This window comes from Temnothorax nylanderi, unplaced genomic scaffold (assembly GCF_030848795.1).
Source record: "Temnothorax nylanderi isolate EJ_2023f unplaced genomic scaffold, tnyl_v1.0 TNYL_tig1277_pilon, whole genome shotgun sequence".
Lineage (NCBI taxonomy): Eukaryota > Metazoa > Arthropoda > Insecta > Hymenoptera > Formicidae > Temnothorax > Temnothorax nylanderi.
In genome coordinates, this window is record NW_027250339.1 from 1 (window position 1) to 23888 (window position 23888).

The following is a 23888-nucleotide window of genomic DNA, read 5'->3' on the forward strand; positions in this document are numbered from 1 at the left end:
CGTCTCACTTAACGAGGCTTATCGTGGAGGCGTGCCACCGGCGGGACGTTGCACGGAGGAGGCAGATGACCTCGGAGCTCTTCGTCAGGAGTACTGGGTTCTCGCGGCCGCACTTTGGTGAAAGGTTGTTTCGGCGTTGCGTGGACGTGCTTGCGATGGCGGGCGGCCTCCCGCAGCCTCTCATGGGAAGCCTCACTGGCCCAAGGGTAACTCCCGCTCGGCCATTTCTGAACACGGGAGTCGACTACGCCGGACCAGGTGTGGCTGAGGACCTCCCAAAGGACGAAGCCAATGGGCCTCTAAAGCATTTATTGTCTTGTTTTCTGTCTATGTTCCAGAGCTGTACACCTTGACGTGGCTTCGGACTACACCGCCGACGCCTTCCTGGCTGCGCTGCGCCGATTCGTTTCTCGCCGAGGCCTGTGCCAAACGCTGTACAGCGACTGCGGCACTAATTTTGTCGGTGCCGACGCACAATTGCGCGATCTGTTCTCTGCAGGCAGCCAGGAGGGCCGACGCATCGCCGAGCGCGTCGCCGAGGAGAGGATCTCATGGCGCTTTAATCCCCCCGCGGCGCTCTAACTTTGGCGGTATCTGGGAGGCGGCCGTCAAGTCGACCAAGCATCACCTGCGGCGAGTGATTGGCGAAGCGACGCTCACCTACGAGAAGATGGCCACGCTGCTGTCTGAGGTCGAGGCGTGCCTGAATTCCCGTCCGCTGCAGGCCTTGACGGACGATCCGGAGGACCTCTGTTTACTCACTCCTGGCCACTTCCTCATAGGCTCGGCTCTCAGCGCCGTGCCGGAGCCGTCGCTGACGGAGGAAAAGACGGCTCGCTTGTCCCGTTGGCAACAGGTCCAGCAGATGCGGGACCACTTCTGGGCGCGGTGGTCCCAGGAATATCTGCAGACGCTGGCTCACCGCCCGAGTTGGCTCAAGGCCGATGTGGAGGTGCGGGCGGGCCGCTTGTGCCTCTTGAGGAGCGAGACGACGCCCCCGACCAAATGGCCCCTCGCTCGGATCGAGGAGCTATTCCCGGGAGACGACGGCCAGATCCGAGTCGTCAAGGTTCGGACGGCGGCATCGACGCTCACGCGGCCCGTGAGCAAGCTCGTCCTCCTCCCGGACTGCGACGCACCGGAGAGCGAGGAATAATCGCGAAATCTTTCTCGATTTGTCGTGGTTGATGTATATCGCGTAGAAGAAATAAAGCCGCGTATATCTCCCGCGTACAACCGTCAGCGATTTTTTTGTCGCGTTGAAAGCCTAGCTTCAAGCGAAACATTTCCTGTTCTGCGAATTCGTAGCTCGCCGCTGCGGTAACGCGACGCAAGTTAATCTTTCGCCGACGAGTTGACACCCGCCTTCAAAGCGCGTACGCGTCCGCGAAAATTAATCGTAGGTTGCACTATACGAGGCGGGCGGAATGTATTCCGATTGCTTTCAATATGTAACAACTAACACACAATGCAATATTTACGCGTACAATCCAATCTAACGCATGCATATGTTGGAAAAGGCATTTTTAGACACAGTACAGTAATTTAATTTTACGTAAAGCAGAATCTATAATTGTATTGTTCTAAAAAAGTTTACAATTTTTTTTCACATAACAAGGTTCATAGTTATTATAACCTTCAAATCTTTTAAGACATTTTGACATTTTACTACTTTTTTCATATATAATAAAGAACGACAATTTCTAAATATTCTTTTGCATATGCAGAAAATGTTTTAAATAAATATTTTTACTTGCAAATCTCACGGAGGAGACGTATGAAAAACAGTTCTTTTTTTTGGTTAACTTTATTATATAATGTAATATAATACACATTGAATATTTACCGATGAAAAGTTACATCTTCCGCCATGCCAAGGTCTTTCATACAGATATAGCATGTTTTTGCCATTATTTCCTCTTACTTGAATTGTCGCATCAGCTAAATTTATGTGTGCGCGTCAATGCACCTTCTCCTCCAACTGCCTTTCATCTACTGACGAGCAATGTGTGCGTTTTACCCAGCCCTATTCCCTACTAGTTCCCACCCCACTAGTCTAGACTTCTATCCCCACCAAGCGATCAGAAGAAAGAGAGAGGAGTTATCCACGGGCTATGTCTGCACCGTTTATCTTCCTACGCGTGCTCTTACGGCAGGGGCAGGTCTATCTATATAAGTCTATGGGTATAACCAATCGTACGCATTGGTTAAAAAGTATGATTGTGCGGTAGTATGCGCGTACATACAGCGGCAACGTTTTGTTTGACGTAAAGTATTCGACATCTAATACAACACACGCACGACACATGAACAGATGACTTTTTATCCAATGCCTACGATTGGTTATACTTTAAACCTTTATACTTAAGAAACTATTTTATGAAAAAAATGGCATGCACTTTTATTACTTAATTTTGTACGAACTTTCATGCTGCAATTTTATTACCCTCGAATTTCGGAACACCCTGTATAATTACGATGTAGAAAAATTATTTTATATTTATATCACATTTGCTGTTATTGAATTTTGTTAACATTTATTTAGTATTTATTTTACATTTATTCTATATTTATTTTGTATCTTATTCTTTTATTATACTAATTATAAGTCACTTTTTTCTAATTTATTATATGTATAATATAGTATATGTTTTTTTCATATATAAAGATGTATATATCCGTAATTCTGGTTTTTGTTGAACATTGTTATTTATTTATAATTTAAATGATATTAATAATTTCAATGTCCTAAGCCGCTTCGAAGACCTATAAAAATCAAAATAAATCTATTATAAATTTGAATTTTCACGGATAATATATTGTATATATATACAGTGCCTACCGAAAGTTCGAGGCCACCTAAATAATTTGTGAATGGTTTGAAATATAGGATTGAAATTTATAGGGATACAATGGGATCACAAAGTCTATTATTTAACCACAAAAACACCCACCACCATACCCCCGGGGGACGGGGGGGAGGGGGGAGCCAAAAAATCTTAAATGGCATGTGGGGTTGAGTGAGGGCTCGTTCGAAAGGGCTTTCCGAGACGAAAACAAGGCGAGGTCGTCAAGGTCTCTACAATTTTTTTTCGCAGAGTTATGATTATTTGAACATTTTTATTAAGATTTTGCGATAGCGAGGGCCCACGGCGACAACAGAAGAAAGATAAGGCTTCACGCGGGCTCGCGCGTTTCTGTGTGTGTGTGTGTGTGTGTGTGTGTGTGTGTGCGTGCGCGCGCGTGCGTGCGTGCGTGCGTGCGTATGCGTGTGTGTTTGTCAGCAGAGATAAAGACCCCACGGTTCGTCACTCCCGCGGTAGTTAACGACTCCAAACCCTCTCTGTTGTGTGTGTGTGTGTGTGTGTGTGTGTGTGTGTGTGTGTGTGTGTCAGCAAAGATAAGGACCCCACGGTTCGTCACTCCCGCGGTAGTTAACGACTCCAAACCCTCTCTGCGCACAGCATTATCTCTGCTGACACACACACACGCGCGCGCGCGCACGCACACACACACACACACACACACACACACACACACACACACAGAAACGCGCGAGCCCGCGTGAAGCCTTATCTTTCTTCTGTTGTCGCCGTGGGCCCTCGCTATCGCAAAATCTTAATAAAAATGTTCAAATAATCATAACTCTGCGAAAAAAAATTGTAGAGACCTTGACGACCTCGCCTTGTTTTCGTCTCGGAAAGCCCTTTCGAACGAGCCCTCACTCAACCCCACATGCCATTTAAGATTTTTTGGCTCCCCCCTCCCCCCGGCCCCCGGGGGGATGGTGGTGGTTGTTTTTGTGGTTAAATAATAGACTTTGTGATCCCATTGTATCCCTATAAATTTCAATCCTATATTTCAAACCATTCACAAATTATTTAGGTGGCCCCGAACTTTCGGTAGGCACAGGGCGGCAGTGTGGTCTAGTGGTAGAGCGCCAGACTCGTAATCTGAGAAACCAGGTTCGAGTCCACTTGAGCACGTAAACATGGAATTTATTTTCCGAAAGCTGCGCCCTCCGTGCAAGAAAGACTCTTGTGCGGAGCAAACTGGGCTCCGTCTTTCGGGAAGAGACGTTAAGCCTTTGGTCCAAAGGGTTAAGTGAGAGGAGAAGGGTAGTGATGGACGAGAATTGTAACCCTAAGGGAATCGATTAAAAAACTTCCATTTTCTTTTATATACATATACAGGGTGGACCATTTTAATCCATCCAGTCGAATATCTCGAAAACCAAGCCCGGGAGAGAAAAATGTTTCAGACAAAAGTTGTTTGGTTCGAAGGGGGACATAAGATGGTGTTATTGGTTTGACCTTGGATGGTCGTTTAAAGCTCACGTAAACGACACCTTTAATTTCTTAAATGGAAACCCCTATTTTTCAATGCATATTTTTATAGCTAATCTCGAGGGCTTTTCAAAACATTATAATAAAGTATTTTTTGTTAAGAACTTTTGGAATTATTAAGGCTTGAAAGTTCTAGTATTTTGACATAAAATACAAAATATCTTGTAAAACATTAAGTTTTCGGTAATGTTACTTTAATACTTTTATGCACAGAATAATGAGACAAATCAATTGGTATGAAAAAGGCATAGTTCCTTTAAGAAAAAATATGTAATTTGCAACACGCATCTGCATACTTTTTCTTAAAAGCAACTATGTCTTTTTTTCATACCAATTAATTCGTCTCTGATGTAAATTGAATTGTTCTTGGGATGACGAAAACCGAATAATATTTGTCGATCGGCGGCAGGTTACTGATGATAATGAATCATTATTCTTTCCGACATTAAATCAAACAAAATACGTGTATTAATTGTTAAACCTGTGCCGCCGGTCAATAGCTGGTCAGGCCGTCATTCCCAGGGAAAATTCATAAAAAACACTTGACGCCAGACAATAACAGATAAAACAAGACGATAGAAATTCCGAGATCTAGCGTCTCGATCCGTGAGAAATTGCGAAACCTGCGCCGCCGGTCAATAGCCGAGCGGGCCGTCATATACACTCCCGGGGAAAATTCGGGAAAAACACTTCGCGCTAGACGAAAACAGATAAGGACGAGACAATAGAAATTTCGAAATCTAGCGTCTCGATCCGTGAGAAAAACATGTTTTTCAATCGATGACTAACAAGAGTCATCATCGAAAAACAGGTCACCCACCAAAAGGTGAGACATATTCCTTGATAACCCATTCCTGAAAATCATATAAACCGCGACAGCGGGACACCGATTTTATTCCGAAACTCAAAACGGTAAAGTCCGCGTCTACGGGATTTATACAATCGCTTCTGGTCTCGACCCCCGCTGTCAACCTATTATAACTAAATTCTGTGCGCGTCAATTCATCGCGTCACAGTACGAACCAAGGGTCCAGAAGAATCCTCGATCCAGCTTCACCGTCGCGATTACTGACCCAGAGACGTTACATCCCGAGAGCAATCGTTACATCACCGTCAGCAATAGTAAGTCCGAAATATCTGCTAGTCTCTCTCTTTTTTTTACATATATATGTATATACAATAACAGGAATACATATATATATCTTCTCTCTAAAACTTCCCTCTTTCGGTTTTTAATTACAAAACAATTTTAGTGTACTCACACGTGCACCGCCACAAGTCCTTGGGGTGATTATCCGGAATCGGATAAAACGGAACAGGCGGGCCCGTATAGTGGAGCGACAGCTCCTTGCTTCATTTTAAGACACGAACGGTCTCCTCATATCGACCACCCTACCCTCGATTCTCCCCTTCGCCATCTCCCTCACCTGTCTGTTGTTCCCTGCGTATCGGGTGTTCCCCGATACCCCAGAATCACTCCCCCTTTCTGGAACCTCCTACTCTCCAGTTCTTCCGAGGAACTTGCAAAGTTCCGGGAAGGATCACCAACCTCAATTTCTCCCCGGTTCCTTTCGTATAACGAGAGGAATCTCTCGACAGAATTGCTTCCCCCGCGTTCTCTACCTCGACCACCCTCTACCGTGACCGATCACCCTCTCCCCTTCTCCGACTGAGTATCGAAATACTCGAGAAATTTTTCCCCCGAACCTCATCCCCTAAGTAGGTAAGCTAGGCGGGTTCTAAATGAAATGTGGGCGAGGGGGGGTGAGGGGCGGGGGGTATACCGCGGGGGGGGGGGTACCGCGTTTTCGGGCGCCGCGAGGAGGGGGAGGGGGGGAACCGCGTTGTTTGCCGCGCCGCGGGCGGGGGAGGGGGGAACCGCGTTTTCGGGCGCCGCGGGCGGGGGAGGGGGAACCGCGTTTTCGGGCGCCGCGGGCGGGGGGAGGGGGGAACCGCGTTTTCGGGCGCCGCGGGAGAGGGGTCCGCGGGGTGAGGGGACCCGCGTTCGCGTTTTCGGGCGCCGCGGGAGAGGGGTCCGCGGGGTGAGGGGACCCTCGTTCGCCTTTTCGCCGCGCCGCGGGGAGGGGCGACCGCGTTTTCGCCGCGCCGCGGAGTCCGCGTGCAACGGCCGCGTCGGTCCGCGTGACGTCACACGGCACGCTCCCGCTCGCGTTATCTCCCCCTCGTAGATGTTCTCTCGCGCCCCCGTCCCCCGTTCGCGCGCGTCTTCACGGTCGCGCGCGATCCCTCTCCCCCGTTCGCGGTCTCTTTCGCTCCCGGCCCCGTTCGCGTTCTCGCCCACGATCGCATATCTTTTCTTCGCCGACGATATTTAATAGTTTAGATCTTAATATATATATTTAATTTTTAATATTACATTTAAGTAAACGATAAACGAAGACAGCTTAATTCTAATGATAGGGAATGAGATGAACGGTAAATGAAAAGGAAAAATATTTAAAATTTTTTTAACCATATTATATGCATTTATTTATCATGTAGCGCATTATACACAATAGTATCGGCAGCATACGCCAACAGTTCGCAATCTATTAGCGAATTTTTATCATAAACTTCATGCAAGCTTCTAACTGCATTACATTTATCGGTAATACAATTTTGACGTAAAATTGTTACAAATTGTTTAAATTTTTCACTTACGCCGTGAACATTTTGACATAGTTGAAAATATACATTTTCGACGCAATGTTCTAGTTCGAACAGGAAGAGTACGGTTGACGGTTTCATGTACAGGCTGGTGTCGCACGATGTCAACTTTACAATATCTGCGTCACGTATTTTAACGAGTTCCAGATCTCGAAACGCTAGCGATGATGGCGCCGATGACTGCACGAGTCGCTGAATATCTGCACGTTTTTCGATGAATGTCACCCACGTTGCATGAGGCAGAATTATCCGATTGCCTCGGTTATCACCAATATGTATATCCACAGAGGACATAGGTCCCGCGTTGATTCCGACATCCAAAAATTTATACGCTGTCGATGTCAAGGCAAATCTCCTTCCCAAAATACGAGGCGTGTAGCGGGGTTTATCAAAACTGAAAAAATACAATTATGTTTATAAAAGTTTTTTTTTGCACAAGCATATACGAAAATTAGCGGTACTTACTCATTGTGCTGTTTCTCGCACGTTTCATCCTGAATCGGAACGTAGTAGTTCGCACCATGAGTGTACATCGTAACTGGAGGCTGTTTGCGACGTACTCGAACCGTATCAAACTCTTGACTGCGCTCTAGAATCCTCGTAGACTATTTATACGTACAAAAATGCGAATCTTGCAAATAGCGCCATTGTACGGCTGCTGCTGCATGGTGACCACCACCACATATATGTTAAATGAGATATCTTTGTCAAGAACATTCGTGATGAGATCACCTCATCGGGCAATAGCATCAAATATGATTTATTTTCAAAAGCATACGTGTCTCGCAATGATTTCACCGAACACGTGCAAAACTGCAAATTTTGCAATTTCGCATAAGTCAATTGCGCGATATTGTTTTCAAGAACATGTCGCGACGTGTCTCGCGATGATTTTATCGAACACGTGCAAAACTGCAAATTCTGCAATTTTACATAAGTCAATGGGGCGTTATTGTTTTCAAGAACATACATGTCTCGCGATGATTTCATCGGACACGTGCAAAACTGCAAATTTTGCAAATAGCGCCGATGTACGGCTGCTGCATTGATACAGATCAAATCACCGAAAGTCAATGGCGCGATATCGTTTTCATGAACATACGTGTCTCGCAATGATTTCATCGCACACGTGCAAAACTGCAAATCGTAGATTTTTCGGAAGGCGTAAATGTACGGATGCTGAGATAAAATTAGATATGATAAAAAAACAAACGATGCATCATTAGTAGAATATAAATTGATGAATCTGGGTGATACGCTTAGTAGTCGAGGACTGGAAGTCGCGAGTGCAACAAATTGTGTCAGAAAGAGGAACATGGAGCAAGAGTTGTTGGACCAATCCACCCTTTTAAATTCGAGGGAAGACTTTGCCGCGTGGGAGCAACGATGCGACGAGTTTATCGAATCGTTGGAAGAACAAAGCCGAATTAAACGGCCACGATTATCGATCGGTCTCAAACAGTCGTTGGTCGCCTGTATCGCACGACTCGAAGGTCTGAAAGACTCGGTACGTCAACGTTTTGTGCATGTGGGTGCAGGATACAGTGCGAGTGAGACAGGACTCAGATGGCGCGAGATAGATACGGCTTTTGAAAGTCGTATACTGACCGGTGTGGTAATAAATTCCAAACACATCGACCCTCATCAATTTCTCAAAGATGCGAGAGACATTGTACTCATTCATGTGCGGAACGTCATGCAACGACATGACAATGTAAAAATAAACACAATGTTTAATGGTGAATTTGTTGCGGGTGACAAACGCGCGAATAAAAGTATCGCAACGAGAAACTATGAACTCTTTCGTGAGTCCGATCTGTGTGAGTGGTACAAGCGACACGTCATCGAGCCTACCCTAGCATCGCTGGAGGAATTCCAGGAACGTGATAGCGGATGGGCGTTGTCGCGTATACTTAATTTGACAGTTAACATAAACAAATATAATCCATTGCACGCGGGGTGTTTTGTGGAAATACCGCGAGAAATTAAAATGAAGAGAGCGGTGATAAACGTGCGATCAATGGGCAATGCATGTTTCGCATGGTCAGTGGTGGCTGCTCTGCATCCAACCCAAAGAAATGCAGATCTGCAATCGTCGTATCCTCATTACACGTCGGTGCTAAATCTTACAAACATTAAATTTCCAATGACGTTGGATCAAATTAAACGGTTTGAAGATCACAACGACATCTCCATCAATGTGTACGGTATCGAGAAAAAAAACAAGGAACTTGCGATCTTGCCAATACGGGTTACTGGTCGAAAGATGAACAGACATGTAAATCTGCTGTACATGCAGGACGACAACGTGGGACATTTTGCATGGATCAAGAACCTGTCCCGCCTCGTGAGCTCGCAATTGAGCAAGAAAAAGAACAAAAAATACTTTTGCGATCGGTGAGTATACATCCTAATAAATAATAAATAATTTTTACGTAAAAATATATTAAAAAAAATTCTTTATTTACAGATGCTTGCACTACTTCAGCTCCAGCGAGAAATTGGAAGCCCACACCGTCGACTGTCAGGAGATGAACGACTGCGCGATCAAGTTACCGAGCGATAACGACAAGTGGTTGGCCTTTAAAAATCACGGCAGGAAGGAACGAGTTCCGTTTATCGTATACGCCGACCTTGAATGTACCCTGGAGAAGATGGAAGCGGATCCGGAAACGTCCAGGTACACATATCAACATCATCGCGTGTTTAGCATAGGGTACTACGTGCGCTGCTCGTACGACGACTCGCTATCAATGTATCGGTTTCGTCGCGATAAGGATTGCGTCGCGTGGTTCGCTGAGGAGCTAAGACGTTTAGCTCACGACGTAAAGACAATCTTGTCCACTAATATACCCATGGCGAATTTCACGCGAGACGAGTGGGAAAAGTTTAACAGCGCAACGCACTGTCACGTGTGCGAAAAACCGTTCGAGCCAGACGACGTGCGAGTACGCGATCATTGTCATCTGACCGGTCAGTACAGAGGTCCCGCGCACTCAAACTGTAATCTAAACTACAAAGATTCGCATTGCATTCCCATAGTTTTTCATAATTTATCTGGCTACGACGCACATTTTATTATAACGGAAATAGCAACAGCGTACGAAGGACATGTAGACTTGCTCCCAATCACAAAAGAGAAATACATTTCATTTACAAAAAACGTTAAAAGCACCGAAGATAAAGATAAGAAAACTTGCGTCAAATTGCGATTTATCGATTCGTACAAGTTTCTCACCGCTAGTCTCGACAAATTGGCATCTTATCTAAGCAAGGATAAACTGCGAATATTGCAACGCGAATTTTGTAAAATATCCGCAGAAAATTTTGATTTGCTGACACGAAAAGGCGTATTTCCGTATGAGTACATTGACTGCGTCGAAAAGTTGGAGGACTCGTGTTTACCACCGCGCGACTCGTTTTATAGTTCATTGACAGGTGACACCGTATCCGAGAGCGATTACGCGCACGCCGTCAACGTCTGGCAGCGGTTCTCCATTCGAACGCTCGGTGACTACAGCGATTTATATCTCAAAACCGATGTCTTGCTGTTGGCCGATATCTTTGAAAATTTTCGCGATAGCTGCGTCGCGAGTTATGGACTCGATCCGGCATATTATTATACTCTACCAGGTTTTACGTGGGACGCTATGTTGAAGCATACGCGTATCAATTTCGAATTGCTCACCGACATTGACATGGTCATGTTTATCGAACGCGGTATACGCGGCGGTTTGAGTCAATGTTCAAACAGATACGCGCTGGCCAACAACAAGTACATGCAGTCGTACGATCCATCGAAACCGTCGTCATATCTGATGTATTTTGACGTAAACAACTTATACGGCTGGGCAATGTGTCAACCATTGCCTTACGCAGATTTTCAATGGGTCGACGACGTAACCGATTTTAATGTTATGGATGTTGCGGTGGATTCCACGATAGGCTACATTCTCGAAGTCGACTTGGAATATCCGCAACATCTTCACGACGCGCACACTGACCTACCATTCTGTCCGACGCGTGATAAACCACCCGGTAAGCGGCAGGACAAGCTCCTCGCAACATTATACGATAAGAAACGTTATGTAATACATTATCGCAACCTGCAGCAGTGTACTCGTCACGGTCTCCGTATATCAAAGATTCACCGCATATTGAAATTCGCGCAATCTCCATGGCTTCGCGATTATATAGAACTTAATACGAAATTTAGAACATTGGCCAAGAATGATTTCGAGAAAAATTTATACAAATTGATGAACAATGCTGTGTTTGGCAAAACCATGGAGAATGTGCGCAATCACGTTGACGTGCGACTCGTGACTCATTGGGAGGGTAGATACGGCGCGGAGGCATTGATCGCGAAACCAAATTTTCATAGCCGAAGCGTCTTTTCGGAGAATTTAGTAGCAATAGAAATGCGAAAACTCGAGGTGAAGTTCGACAAACCAATCTACGTGGGTATGTGCATCCTCGATATATCCAAGACATGTTTGTACGAATTTCATCACGAGTACATGTTACCGTTGTATCGCGACAAGTGTAAAGTCACGTACACCGATACTGACAGTCTCATTTATCACATCGAGTGCGAAGATGTGTATGACACCATGAAGCGCCACATTATTAGATTTGACACAAGCGATTACGCGGTCGATAATGCGTACGGTATCCCACTCGCCAATAAAAAAGTTCCGGGCTTAATGAAAGACGAAAATAACGGTGCGATAATGACCGAATTCGTCGGGCTTAGAGCAAAGATGTACGCCTTGCGAGTAGACGGTATGAAAGATACGAAAAAAGCTAAAGGTGTTAAGAGTAACGTCGTAGCCAGGTCGATAACATTCGACGATTACACGCGGTGTCTGCGCGACGAAATTGAAATGACACGACAGCAGACCTGCATAAGATCCAAACAGCACGAGGTATACACCGTGTCCGAAACGAAAATAGCTCTAAGTCCGTACGATGATAAACGATACATTATACCCGGTTCTACCGAGACGCTGCCATGGGGGCATTATAAAATACCACTGTAAAATACAATTGTAAATACATTTAGATATTTATGTAAATAAATGACTCATTTGTATGTATAATATGTTTTTATATTGTAATAAATTTTTACAATACATTATTCTTGTGTATCCATGAATTGTGTGAATTATCAAATCCTAACCACTTTACATAAACCTCATCCCCCCTTTTGCGCAAAACTTTTTCAACGAGATACACGTCGGGATTGGCAACGCAATGTAACTCGTATTCGTAGAAGCCGCCGGCGACGGGTTTTCCGCAGGAATCTTCCAACAGATACGTCACGGGATTAGTTTTCTGCACTTTGACGATTCTAAACACCTCCGTGGTCCAATTTGGCGTGTATCCTTTCTCGAAGATTGTCTTGAATTTACTCACGCGTACCGAGTCGCCCACTTTGAATCGCGCGGGAGCAGCGATCTTTACGTGGCTGTACACCGTTGTTAGGAGCTTGTCGGCGATCGCGGGGGTAACATCGATGGGTCGCATACCGATAGTTCGATGCTTTCGCGCGTTGTAATCCGATACGAGACCCGGCAGCGAGTCGATCCATTTGTAATTTCCGTTGAGCGTAAACATTTTCCACATATCGTTCTTGAGCGTGCGATTGAATCGTTCGACGACCGATGCCTTCATTACGGAATAGGTCGAATAGTGATTGATATTATGTTTCTTCAAGAGTTTCTGCACGTTTGCGTTGTAAAATTCTTTGCCCTTGTCAGTCTGCAGATTTTTCGGACATCTTCCGCCGTCTCGAATTATTTTCGCTATCGCCGTAGTAACCTCGGTTCCGCTCTTGGCCTTGAGCGGTACGGCCCATGCGTGCTTGCTCAGCACGTCGATAACGGTGAGTATGTAGTAGTAGCCTCTGTTGAATCGCGTGTATGGACGCATCTCGACCACATCCGCCTGCCACAGGTCATCGTATCCGCGCACTATGACGCGTCTTCGCGAAAAATTTCTTCTCGCAGGAGCGTGTAGTTCTTCCACCAGCCTCCGTTTCTCAGTTGATTGCTTCTTACTAGCCATGACGCTGACGCGCAACTGACGCAGAGATCAGATGTACGTTCTTATCTATTCGCGATGATTCGCAATTACATCTTGAATCATCTTTTGAAGTTCGTTTAGGGTAATTTGCACGTTATTCTGGAATGCGGCCATCTTTCTCTCGATTTCATCCTGCTGATCTTTCAAAATTTGCACGCTCTGCTGCACGTAACGTTTATTGGCGGCATCGCCATCATCTACAGGCGGCGCTATCCGTCGAATCTTGCGCGATTTCGCGTCAAAGTCGGTGGCGACCATGCAAAGAGCGTTATCGCGCACGTAATTTCTGATTAATCCGCTCCATTGATAGTACGGTTCCGCACCGCCTCTTCCGAGCGATATACCAAACTTGTTGATCGGCATTTCGATGTTGATTGAACGACTCGCCGACGCGCGGTTTAATTTATAATAAGTCCAGCCTCGCGAAGTTCCTCGATAATCGACAGGATCTCGTTATCGTGACCGGTGTGACCCGCTAGGCGCGAAGCTTCGAGCAATCGGAGACGATCTACAAGCTCGTTGGGATCGTCCCAATGAACATAGTCGATCTTGTTGTCGTTTAATGTCATGGCACGCGGTATACCTTTTCCAGCTTTTTTACCCGAAATCGACGATGCAATTATATGGTCGATCTTGTTGCCGTTTAATGTCATGGCACGCGGTATACCTTTTCCAGCTTTTTTACCCGAAATCAACGGTGCGATTATTTGTGTGTACTTGTATCCCCTGTTGCCATTTATTCGAGCGTGAGCATCATAATTGCGCTTATGAGCACTCGTCGTCAACAGAATGCTCTTGTATGTTTGCATATCGTCCACCGTGTAGATATCGTCATTGGGAAATTTCTTAAAGATCAACTCGTAAAGACCGCGTGTGCCAGCGTATCGTATGCCGTCGATAATTATGTTGTCCGCGTTGTTCACGTCAAAACGTTTATTACCGAGCATCATTCCATCGTTGCTGAAATAAACGCCGTATACGGTGTCTATACCGCTTTCTTGATCGCCGCTCAGAACTGCCCCGACGTACTTTTGACCCAATAGACCAAAGTGATCTCGCAACGTTTCTCGACCTTCAGATGTTTGCAACTGCTGTCGAACGGACGTCACGAGTGAGTCATCCGTGGTTTCGAAAACATCTTCGTTTGCGAGTGATTCGAGTATTGTGGGCCGCACGGAAGGCGCAGAGGTTATCGGTGGTTCATTCAATGGACCTGTCGATCGTTTCGATTTATGCGGTTGTAAAATTTTGGTTATTTCGCTCAAATTAGATGGCACATTTATCGATCGTTTCAACGTAACCGGAGTTGAAGCCATTACAGAGTCGTTAAACGAGGCGTTTGGTCGTTTTCGTTTGAACTTTGGCTCTTCGTCTTCCCACGCCGTTTCATTCTCAATCTTTGACACGTCAGATTCTTTGCCAACGGTGTTTTCGGCAATCTGCCTTAGAGGCTCGATGATGGGCTTAAAGTGTCTCTCCAACGCGATATCTTCCTCCATTTTGCCCGTTTTCAAGGCGTGATACTTTTTGCGAATCGAATCGCTCGTTTTCGCAATTTGATTTGCTATTCTCTCGCGCTCTCTAATCTCCTCGCCGCTGTCCATGTTGCGATAACGTTGTTCAATCGGCGCGTCGACAACAACTAACCGCGTTTCGGTATCGCAAAGTCGTTAAATCCTTTTCTGTATCGACCATTCGAAATCGCGCTGTCCTTGTCTATCACCACGAATCCATACTTTTGTTGCCAACATGTATCACACAATTTGCTGAAATCATCGTATGACATATCTGTGTTTACGTGATCGTTGAATATGTGTTTCAGATTGGTACCATCCTGTTTAAACAGAATCAATAAATTCGCGTTGTCGCGTATAAGATGCTTCGGTATCTTTGCATACGTCTGACAAAGATAGAAGGAGTCAACGTCGGCGTGCCGGCCCATTGCAAAGTATTCTCTTATCGTATCCTGCTTGTCGCATGCCACGTCATCAAAGATAAAAATAGAATTCGGGAGCGCCTCGCTCGGTGGAATGACGTCACTGTTATTCGAGAACGTAAAGTAGCCGATTTCTTCTATCGGTGTTAGTATATTCTCCAAATATCGGTATTTCGACTGTTGCAACGATTTCGAGTACACATACACGTTCTCGAAACGTACACCGTGCGGACTTTCCAGCAAGCTTATCAAGACGTTTGTCTTGCCGCAATTCGACGGACCGCAGATGATACCACGTATAGAAATCGGTAGCATGTCTCCATGTTTGCGTACCTCTTTCGTTAACTGTATCCTATCGTCAAAGTTTGTCACTTTGATCGTCCGCGATTGTCGTACAAACCGCATTTTACCTCCCCTCCACAACGAATGAAAAACAGTATCGAGAAAGCTGGCCTATTTATAGAGGCGCGTAGAGCTGAGATGCTCAGTCTTTAAAATGTTTTTGCTCATGTCGGATAACAGCGATATTTACGATTTAACCGTCGAGCAGTTAAAGTATATACCAAAGGTCATTCTACTACGGCAGTTTTATAATCATATAGATTATTTGTGGGATAAGCTTCCCGAACATATCAAGGCAGATTCGGAGGTTCAGCAATACCGTCGCTGTTTAATACATTATAATTTGTCGTGTCAGCAAACGCACATCGACGGTCCGCCGCCGTTGATAAAAAACTGTGGCGAATGCCGCCGAAGATAGGTCGAGGTCTGTTGAATCGCGCGATAAACGCGCTTCCGATCGAATTACACATTCCCGGCTATCAATTTTGCGGTCCGGGAACTCATTTAGAAACACGATTGGCAAGAGGTGATCGGGGTATTAATCCATTGGACGCAGCGTGTCGCGAGCACGACATAGCCTACTCGCGTAGCAGCGATCTCGCAGAACGACACGTGGCAGACAATATACTTGCCGCGAAAGCGCGAAAACGTGTCACCGCGAACGATTCGACTCTCGGAGAGAGAGCTGCAGCTACAGCCGTCTGGGCGGCCATGAAGGCTAAAACGAAACTCGGTATGGGTTTGAAAACGAAGAAAAAGAAGAAGAACAAGCGAATACTTCCGATAGCGAAACGCGGTGGTATCCTACCGATCCTGCCGTTATTAGGGGTTCTCGGTTCGTTGGTCGGCGGAGCGGCGGGAGTCGCAAAGGCCGTGAACGATAACAAAGCCGCGCGACGTCAGCTGGAAGAGATGCAACGTCACAATCGCGCCATGGAAGGTCACGGACTTTATCTCGCTCCATACAAACGCGGACGGGGAGTCTCGAGAAAAAAAAAACGTCGAAGAGACGCTAAAAATCCCCAAGGGCGTAACTACCAACGTACAACTGCAACAATTGGCAAAACGTATGCGCATTCCATATTTTAGAGGTATTTTCATGCGCGACTCGTTACCGATCGGCGGTGTACGTCGAAACGAAAGCGGTATCGTGAATTTGGATAATACTGAGGGACCGGGTACTCACTGGGTGGCGTACGCGAAGAGGGGAGATCGTGCCATATATTTCGACAGTTTTGGCAATCTTCGACCACCGAGAGAATTGGCGCAGTATCTAAAGAACAATGTAATAGAGTACAATCGCACGCCATATCAGCGATACGATCAGAGCAATTGTGGACAACTGTGTCTGCGTTTTCTACAGTCGGCTGACAATCAATTTAAAGACCGGCGTTACGCTGTTTAATCTCAGTATTCATTCAAACATGTCACTGACATTTACGCTCACCGGCAAGAGCAGCATCCTCGCGGTAAGCTACTTTCCCGCCGTGGATTTGAGCGATGGCGATTACGAGCTCGGTCTGACAGATTTTGAAACCTATCACACGATACCGAATGTAAATTCGTCGAACAATAAATTCTACTATGACGACGACAAGGAGATTACCATTCCCGAAGGATCGTACGAACTGCGTGATATAGACATGTATCTGAAACGCGCTCTTTTATGGGATCAATCCAATAATGTCTCGATAAACGAAGATGAACCGCACCCATTGATTATTCGGGCTAATAACAATACGATGAAGAGCGAGATCAAGTGCGCTTATCGGATAAATTTCACCAAACCGAACAACATTGGATCGCTGCTGGGATTTTCAGCGAATCGCGTGCTGGAGTCGCGACAATGGCACGAATCGGATGTTCCGATAAATATCATCAACGTAAACATCATTCGCATAGAGTGTAACGTGACCGCGGGTGCGTACAGCAACGACAAGTACGTGCACACGATACACGAGTTTTCACCGAGTGTGCCTCCAGGATATAAGATATCGGAAACGCCGGCACAGATCATTTACCTTCCGATCATCGTACGGAGCATTTCGGACTTGACGCTTCGCGTCGTGGATCAGGACGGCCGATTGATTGATTTTCGTGGAGAGGAGATCACCGTTAGACTGCATGTACGAAGACGACAGCGATAACGTGAGATGCTCGTACTGAACGAAGCTGAGCAGGTGCAACAGACGAGAAACAAAATTAGAGAGACAATCCGATCGCCAAAGAAGAAACTCACTGCGTCGAACGTTGAATTTCTGAAATCATTGGGTTTCGTCGTACGAAATGGCTAATATCTTAAACATTGGAGGTGAACCGATCTTTGACGACAGCGTCGTCAAGATTGAGACACACACGTACAATCCGTACGCCAACACAACGTTTGGACATAACGATGAGATAAGAATACCCATACAACAGCAGGATTTATACACGTTGCCGTGCGAGAGCTTTCTCTACGTTGAAGGAAGATTGATGATAAAGAAAGGGAATGACGAGTCTCAGGCAACGCTTGCGAATAATTGTGCAGCGTTCATGTTCGATGAGATTCGATACGAGCTCAACGGTGTGGAGATTGATCGCAACAGAAACGTTGGAATAACCAGTACCATCAAGAACTATGTATCGCTATCGTATAATGATTCTCAACTCATGCGGAATGCTGGATGGGACGTTTCATCGAGCATACCGGAAGGATACTTCAACTTTTGCGTACCGCTCAAGAGGTTGCTGGGCTTTTGCGAGGATTACAAACGCGTGGTTGTTAACGCTCGTCACGAATTAATTTTGATACGAGCGCGCAGCGACAACAATTGCATTGTGGGAAATCCGGCGACGGAGCCGGAAATTGAATTGTTTAAAGTACAGTGGCGAATGCCTCACGTCACATTAAACGAGATCAATAAGCTATCCATGCTACGGGCCTTGGAAAGCGGGCGATATCTTAGTGTTAGTTTCCGTTCGTGGGATCTGTACGAGTACCCCATGTTGCAGAGCACGACCAAGCATTCGTGGGCCGTCAAAACGGCGACTCAGCTGGAGAAGCCGCGATACGTTATCTTTGCGCTGCAGACCGGGCGCAAGAATATCATGTCTCAAAATGTTAGCGTATTCGATGACTGTAACTTGACCAACGTGAAACTTTATCTAAACTCTGAATTTTATCCGTACGACGACTTGAATCTGGATTTTGGCAAAAATCGATACGCCGTCCTTTTCGATATGTATGCGCGTTTTCGTAAAGCTTATTACGGATACGATTCCAGTGATACGCTTTGCAGCTTGTATACATTCCTGATGGAAGGACCTTTTGTTGTCATCGATTGCTCGCGACAAAACGAATCTGTCAAGAGCGCCACCGTGGATGTGCGAATAGAATTTGACTGCAAAGAGAATGTACCGGCAAATACTACCGCCTATTGCCTCATCTTGCATGATCGTGTAATCGAATACTGTCCATTGTCGAACGTAGTGCGCAAAATCATGTAAATTGCAATATCAGCGGGTATTGCGATATAAGAAGCACTGATGTACCGCGATAAGATACAGATTGCTCCGTCGTTTCGTCATGATCGTACCAACGTTTGTCGATCTGCAAGGCTTCACCGTCGGGATGAAATTTGTCGTAAAGGAGGTGGCGGTTCTGAGAAACGGGACCGTTTTGGCACATTACATTTTTACATGTCCCATGCCATGGAGTCTCCTCACGAAATCCGACAAATCATGCGCTTCTTGGTTGATTGCAAATCACCATGGACTACGATGGGAGGATGGAAACGTGCCATACAGCATGGCGAAACATTTAATTACATCGGCCGTGCTTGGAGAGGGTGACGAGACGTCGACTCTTGTGTACGTCAAGGGATGCCAGAAACGAGAATGGCTGGTGGATTTACTTGAGAATAAAGCTAGAAAAAATCTAAACATTGAGACTTTGGATGCCGATTACGAAGATATCGAATCTTTAAATAATCTAGATGTTACTAATACTATAAGATGTGAAAAACATGTTAAGAATTGCGCATTACAAAATGTATTAAAAATATGTAACTGGTGGTCGCGACACCAGAAAAAATTATGATTTTTTTTTAAATAAACTATATATGTATATATAAAATGTTTTATTTCCTTTTCCCACATAGTTTGTAATATAATATAGATGTTTTAGTTGTTTAAAAGCTATTCAAAAGCTGTTTTAGCTGTTCAAAAGCTGTTTTTAGTTGTTTGATAGTTGTTTTAGTTGTTTTTAAAGATGTTTTTGTTTTTTAGTTGTTTTTAGTTGTTTCTAAGATGTTTTAGTTGTTTTTAGTTGTTTTTAGTTGTTTTTTTAGTTGTTTTAAAGATGTTTTTAGTTGTTTTTAGTTGTTTTTAGTTGTGTTTTTAGTTGTTTTAGTAGTGTGTTTTTAGTTGTTTTTAAAGATGTTTTTTGTTGTTTTTAGTTGTTTTAGTTTGTGTTTTTAGTTGTTTGATAGTTGTTTGATAGATGTTTTTAGTTTTAGTTGTTTTTAGTTGTTTTAGTTGTTTTAGTTGTTTTTAGTGTGTTTTTTAGTTGTTTCTAAAGATGTTTTTAGAGTAGTTGTTTTTAGCTGTTTTAAAGTTGTTTTTAAAGATGTTTTAAAGAAGTTTGATAGCGGTTCAATAGCAGTTATACAGATTAAACCATTGAAAGTTAATGTTGCGATATCGTTTTCATGAACATACGTGTCTCGCGGTGACTTCATTGCACACGTGCAAAACTGTACATCGTAGATTTTTCGCAAGGCGCATCCGTACGGATGCTGAGATCATTGTGAAATTAGATATGTTAAACAAACGATGTGACAATAGTGAGATAGAAGGATGAATTTGAGGGTACGCTCAGTAGTCGTGGACCGAAAGTCGCGAGTACAACACATGACATGAGCGACGAGTACATAAAATTGTGCAAACCGGTGCTCAATAGTAAATTCAAAATAGTGAAAATCAGCGAACCGCGGATGAGAAATTGTAGCAGATTGTACTTGTCGGACGTCGACGTAGCGCGATATTTGATCCGTCGCGAATTGGGAATCGCCGATCTCCGATCGAACCGGGAGTTTCTCAACACCGAATTTAATTGGAAAAGAACCTTCGGATATTTTCCAAAGTTTATATTTTAGCGCGTGAGTGGAACAGAGTGTATATAAAATGGATTTCGAAGAATTGCAGTTTGAAGGAGAAGAAAGAATGGAAGTTGGAGTGAATGAACAAGAAGAAGAAGAAATGGACATTGAGGTAAATGAACAGGAACATGAACATGAACATGAACAAGAAATTGATGATGTTGATGCAATTTTGTCAAACGATTCGTGTTACGACAGTGAAAGGTTTGAGGATGTTTCGGAAGTAATTTTCCGAGTATTAAACCAGGCTGAAGTGAATACCTTAGATGAATTGAAAAAGATGTGTTGCACATACTTTTATTATACTTCTGGTAATGTAAAATTTTGTGCATCGTGTACTGTGAGATTACGAGGATTATTCTCAATGTTGTACGCTGAGCGAAAACATGACACCCGTGCCTATATACTGATCGATCATTTATTCTGTGCGTCGTGTGGAGGTCCACTACATCAAATAATGCCGTGTAATCTCTGTTCAATTTGCACTGTTTGTGATTGATAGTGCTACGTGGCAAAGACATGGTGTTCGAAGGCTGTCTGTATTGCATATCAATAAAACTGCAGTTTATGCTTACAGCTTCTTTCATGTGTTGCTTTTTTCTAACTTATCTGTGTTCAAAACTCTAAATATTTTGTATAAAATCATTGTTGTGTTGCAAATTGCCGAAGGTGTCTGACTCAAGAGCCAGGGGTTTCAGGTTGAAATCAAGCGGTGGTAAGCAAATTTTCTATTTGTAGTTTTCGCATAATTTCTGAACGAGACCGCGAACGGGGGAGAGGGATCGCGCGCGACCGTGAAGACGCGCGCGAACGGGGGACGGGGGCGCGAGAGAACATCTACGAGGGGGAGATAACGCGAGCGGGAGCGTGCCGTGTGACGTCACGCGGACCGACGCGGCCGTTGCACGCGGACTCCGCGGCGCGGCGAAAACGCTGTCGCCCCTCCCCGCGGCGCGGCGAAAAGGCGAACGAGGGTCCCCTCACCCCGCGGACCCCTCTCCCGCGGCGCCCGAAAACGCGAACGCGGGTCCCCTCACCCCGCGGACCCCTCTCCCGCGGCGCCCGAAAACGCGGTTCCCCCCTCCCCCGCCCGCGGCGCCCGAAAACGCGGTTCCCCCTCCCCCGCCCGCGGCGCCCGAAAACGCGGTTCCCCCCTCCCCCGCCCGCGGCGCGGCAAACAACGCGGTTCCCCCCCCTCCCCTCCTCGCGGCGCCCGAAAACGCGGTTCCCCCCCCCGCGGTATACCCCCGCCCCTCCCCCCCTCGCCCACATTTCATTTAGAACCCGCCTAGCTTACCTACCCATGTAATTTCAAAAAAAAAGAAGTTAATTTCATCGTTCTTACCATAATTTAGAAACCGTAAATTAATAAATTTTTGAATTCAAAAGATTAACTTACCAAACTCATGTTATAAATAACATTGTTCGGTACAAAAGATATGTGTATAAGCGCATTTGTGATTTGTTATTTTTGTATTATTACCCTTGCCCCATATTTTAGTTTTCGTCTGTAAAAATTAAATTATTTTATTTAAAACGTAAACTCGATCCATCCGTAAAAAAAGATCTCCATACGCCTCTTTCAAGCGCCTGTATATCGCCGTGCAGGGACCACCAAATTTTCAAAACGAAAACGACACGTTGCACGAGTTATCAAAAAAAAGTAATTTTTGGCTAGAAAGGTATTGTGAATAGCCTCAAAAAACATTACCGCAAAAAAATTACAATTTTTCACCACAAAAATGGCCATATTAGTCGAATAAATACTATTACCTATTGCCGAGTAATTCCTGTACTAAGGCGCGTTGCAAGACCCTTGCTACACAGACGTGGTGGTTTTTATGTACAGTTTTTACATTACATTAATTATTTTCAATAACAATTAAAGTAATTTTTACTTAATTATTAATTATTACTTATTTTATTATAATTTTTTTATTATTAAATATTTTTATATTTTTCTACGAAATTTGACTTTGGCGTTTCGGTCCAATTTCCGCGTCACGTATTATATAAAGATACAATATTTTTTTTATGTGTGGTACAGATATTGCGCTCAATTTAGTTTTGAAACGCGATCGTTTATTTTCGCGAAGCGTGAGTCGCCAGTAAACAAAGCGCCTCCACCTCCTTCCTCCTTTTTTTCAGTTATGGTTCTTGCTTGTTTCTTTTTAATTATACTTTAAATTAAGTTTGAATTACCGGCATGTATTTGGAGATCAACCGAAAGATTCGACTTCCCAAGGACGCTCACCGCCAAAAGGAGAGCTGCGGCAGTCGCGTCCAAAAAAATTGAGGCGAGGAGTCCGTCCAGCGAGCAGGGCCCTTCCGATATTAATCATTTGGGACGCCATTTTGGAAGATCGACATTGATCGTAGTAGTAAGGGGCACTGCAAGGTTAATTCTCGTCTTGAGATCTTGGAATCTCTCATTCTTGTGGCTGATTTAGAACGGATTAGCCTTGACAAATGCAGAGGCAGAATGCAATAATGTAAATCTTTTCTTACTTTGACCCAATCATTTCCAGGCTCTTTAATTCGTCCTGTAGATCTTTTAATTCTCAAGATCTTGGAATTGTTCTCATTCTTGTGGGTCTGGTTTATATTCTAGCCCTAATGTAATTTTAATATTTGCATTACAATTTTACGTAACATAATAAATAATATCGTTTGATAATAATAACAACAGTATAGATAATAGTAACATTTTATTACTTGACTTATTTCATTACTTTTGACAACTCGTATATACATTAGTTGTGGCTAAGGTCTATACTATGTCATAGTGTAGATCTTAGCTACATTTCTGGCAAGTCAGTCCAAAGTATGCGGCTTTGTTCTCTATCCTTTTTATCTGTAGCAATTTTATTTCTTTTTATTTTTAATATATTTTTATGTATTATCTCTTATGTATCAGGTTGAAGAAGAATAAGTATAAAAGTCGAAATATAGTCGAAACGTAAATTGTATAATAAAATTTGTGTTAATTAAACGAGATTTTTTTTAAATTTAAGTTGATGACCTTTTTATAACTCGAAAATCAGCCAGCCTTCCTTCCTATAGTTAATTTTGTACTGTTAGTTTTTTTTTTAGTTATATTTTTTTCCATTAACACATTTGTTATAGTGATTGTGCAGTAGAAAATCTGAAAAAATAAATGATTTTAAAGAGTAAAAATAGTATATATTTTGAAATCTATGTATTTTATGTAAACATAACATTTAAATTTATTTGCAGTTTATTTTAGAACATGCCAAAAAACACCGTTTCATAAGTTTTCCAAGAAAGTTAAAAGGCAGAAAGTGAATGTTGAAGTTGTAGAAGAACTCAATTCAACAGATTCTTTATTGAATTCGATCAATCGCATAT

General features: G+C 44.1%; 3 protein-coding genes across 3 annotated transcripts; 2 read left to right on the top strand and 1 right to left on the bottom strand.

Moving 5' to 3' along the window:
• Window positions 1-155: 155 nt before the first annotated feature.
• Window positions 156-1156, top strand: LOC139787111 (uncharacterized). Its single transcript, XM_071726199.1, has 2 exons — window positions 156-258; window positions 339-1156. Exons 1-2 carry the CDS (start codon window positions 156-158, stop codon window positions 1154-1156), a joined length of 921 nt encoding a protein of 306 aa, XP_071582300.1.
• Window positions 1157-6746: 5590 nt separating this feature from the next.
• Window positions 6747-7574, bottom strand: LOC139787113 (uncharacterized). The gene is made up of 2 exons (XM_071726202.1): window positions 7479-7574; window positions 6747-7407 (listed from the first exon to the last, which is right to left on the bottom strand). Exons 1-2 carry the CDS (start codon window positions 7544-7546, stop codon window positions 6834-6836), a joined length of 642 nt encoding a protein of 213 aa, XP_071582303.1. The 5' UTR covers window positions 7547-7574; the 3' UTR covers window positions 6747-6833.
• A 679-nt stretch (window positions 7575-8253) lies between these two features.
• Window positions 8254-9418, top strand: LOC139787112 (uncharacterized). The gene has a single exon (XM_071726200.1). The coding sequence runs from the start codon at window positions 8254-8256 to the stop codon at window positions 9412-9414; it is 1161 nt and encodes a 386-aa protein (XP_071582301.1). The 3' UTR covers window positions 9415-9418.
• The last annotated feature ends 14470 nt before the right edge of the window (window positions 9419-23888 follow it).

What these genes read in the sequence shown, in the direction of transcription:
- LOC139787111 (XM_071726199.1), top strand. Translation starts at nt 156, where the DNA reads ATGGCGGGCGGCCTCCCGCAGCCTCTCATGGGAAGCCTCACTGGCCCA. An exon ending in AGTCGACTACGCCGGACCAG is followed by an intron (nt 259 to 338) that starts GTGTGGCTGAGG and finishes TCTATGTTCCAG; the next exon opens with AGCTGTACACCTTGACGTGG.
- LOC139787112 (XM_071726200.1), top strand. Translation starts at nt 8,254, where the DNA reads ATGAATCTGGGTGATACGCTTAGTAGTCGAGGACTGGAAGTCGCGAGT.
- LOC139787113 (XM_071726202.1), bottom strand. Translation starts at nt 7,546, where the DNA reads ATGTACACTCATGGTGCGAACTACTACGTTCCGATTCAGGATGAAACG. An exon ending in TGCGAGAAACAGCACAATGA is followed by an intron (nt 7,408 to 7,478) that starts GTAAGTACCGCT and finishes GTATTTTTTCAG; the next exon opens with TTTTGATAAACCCCGCTACA.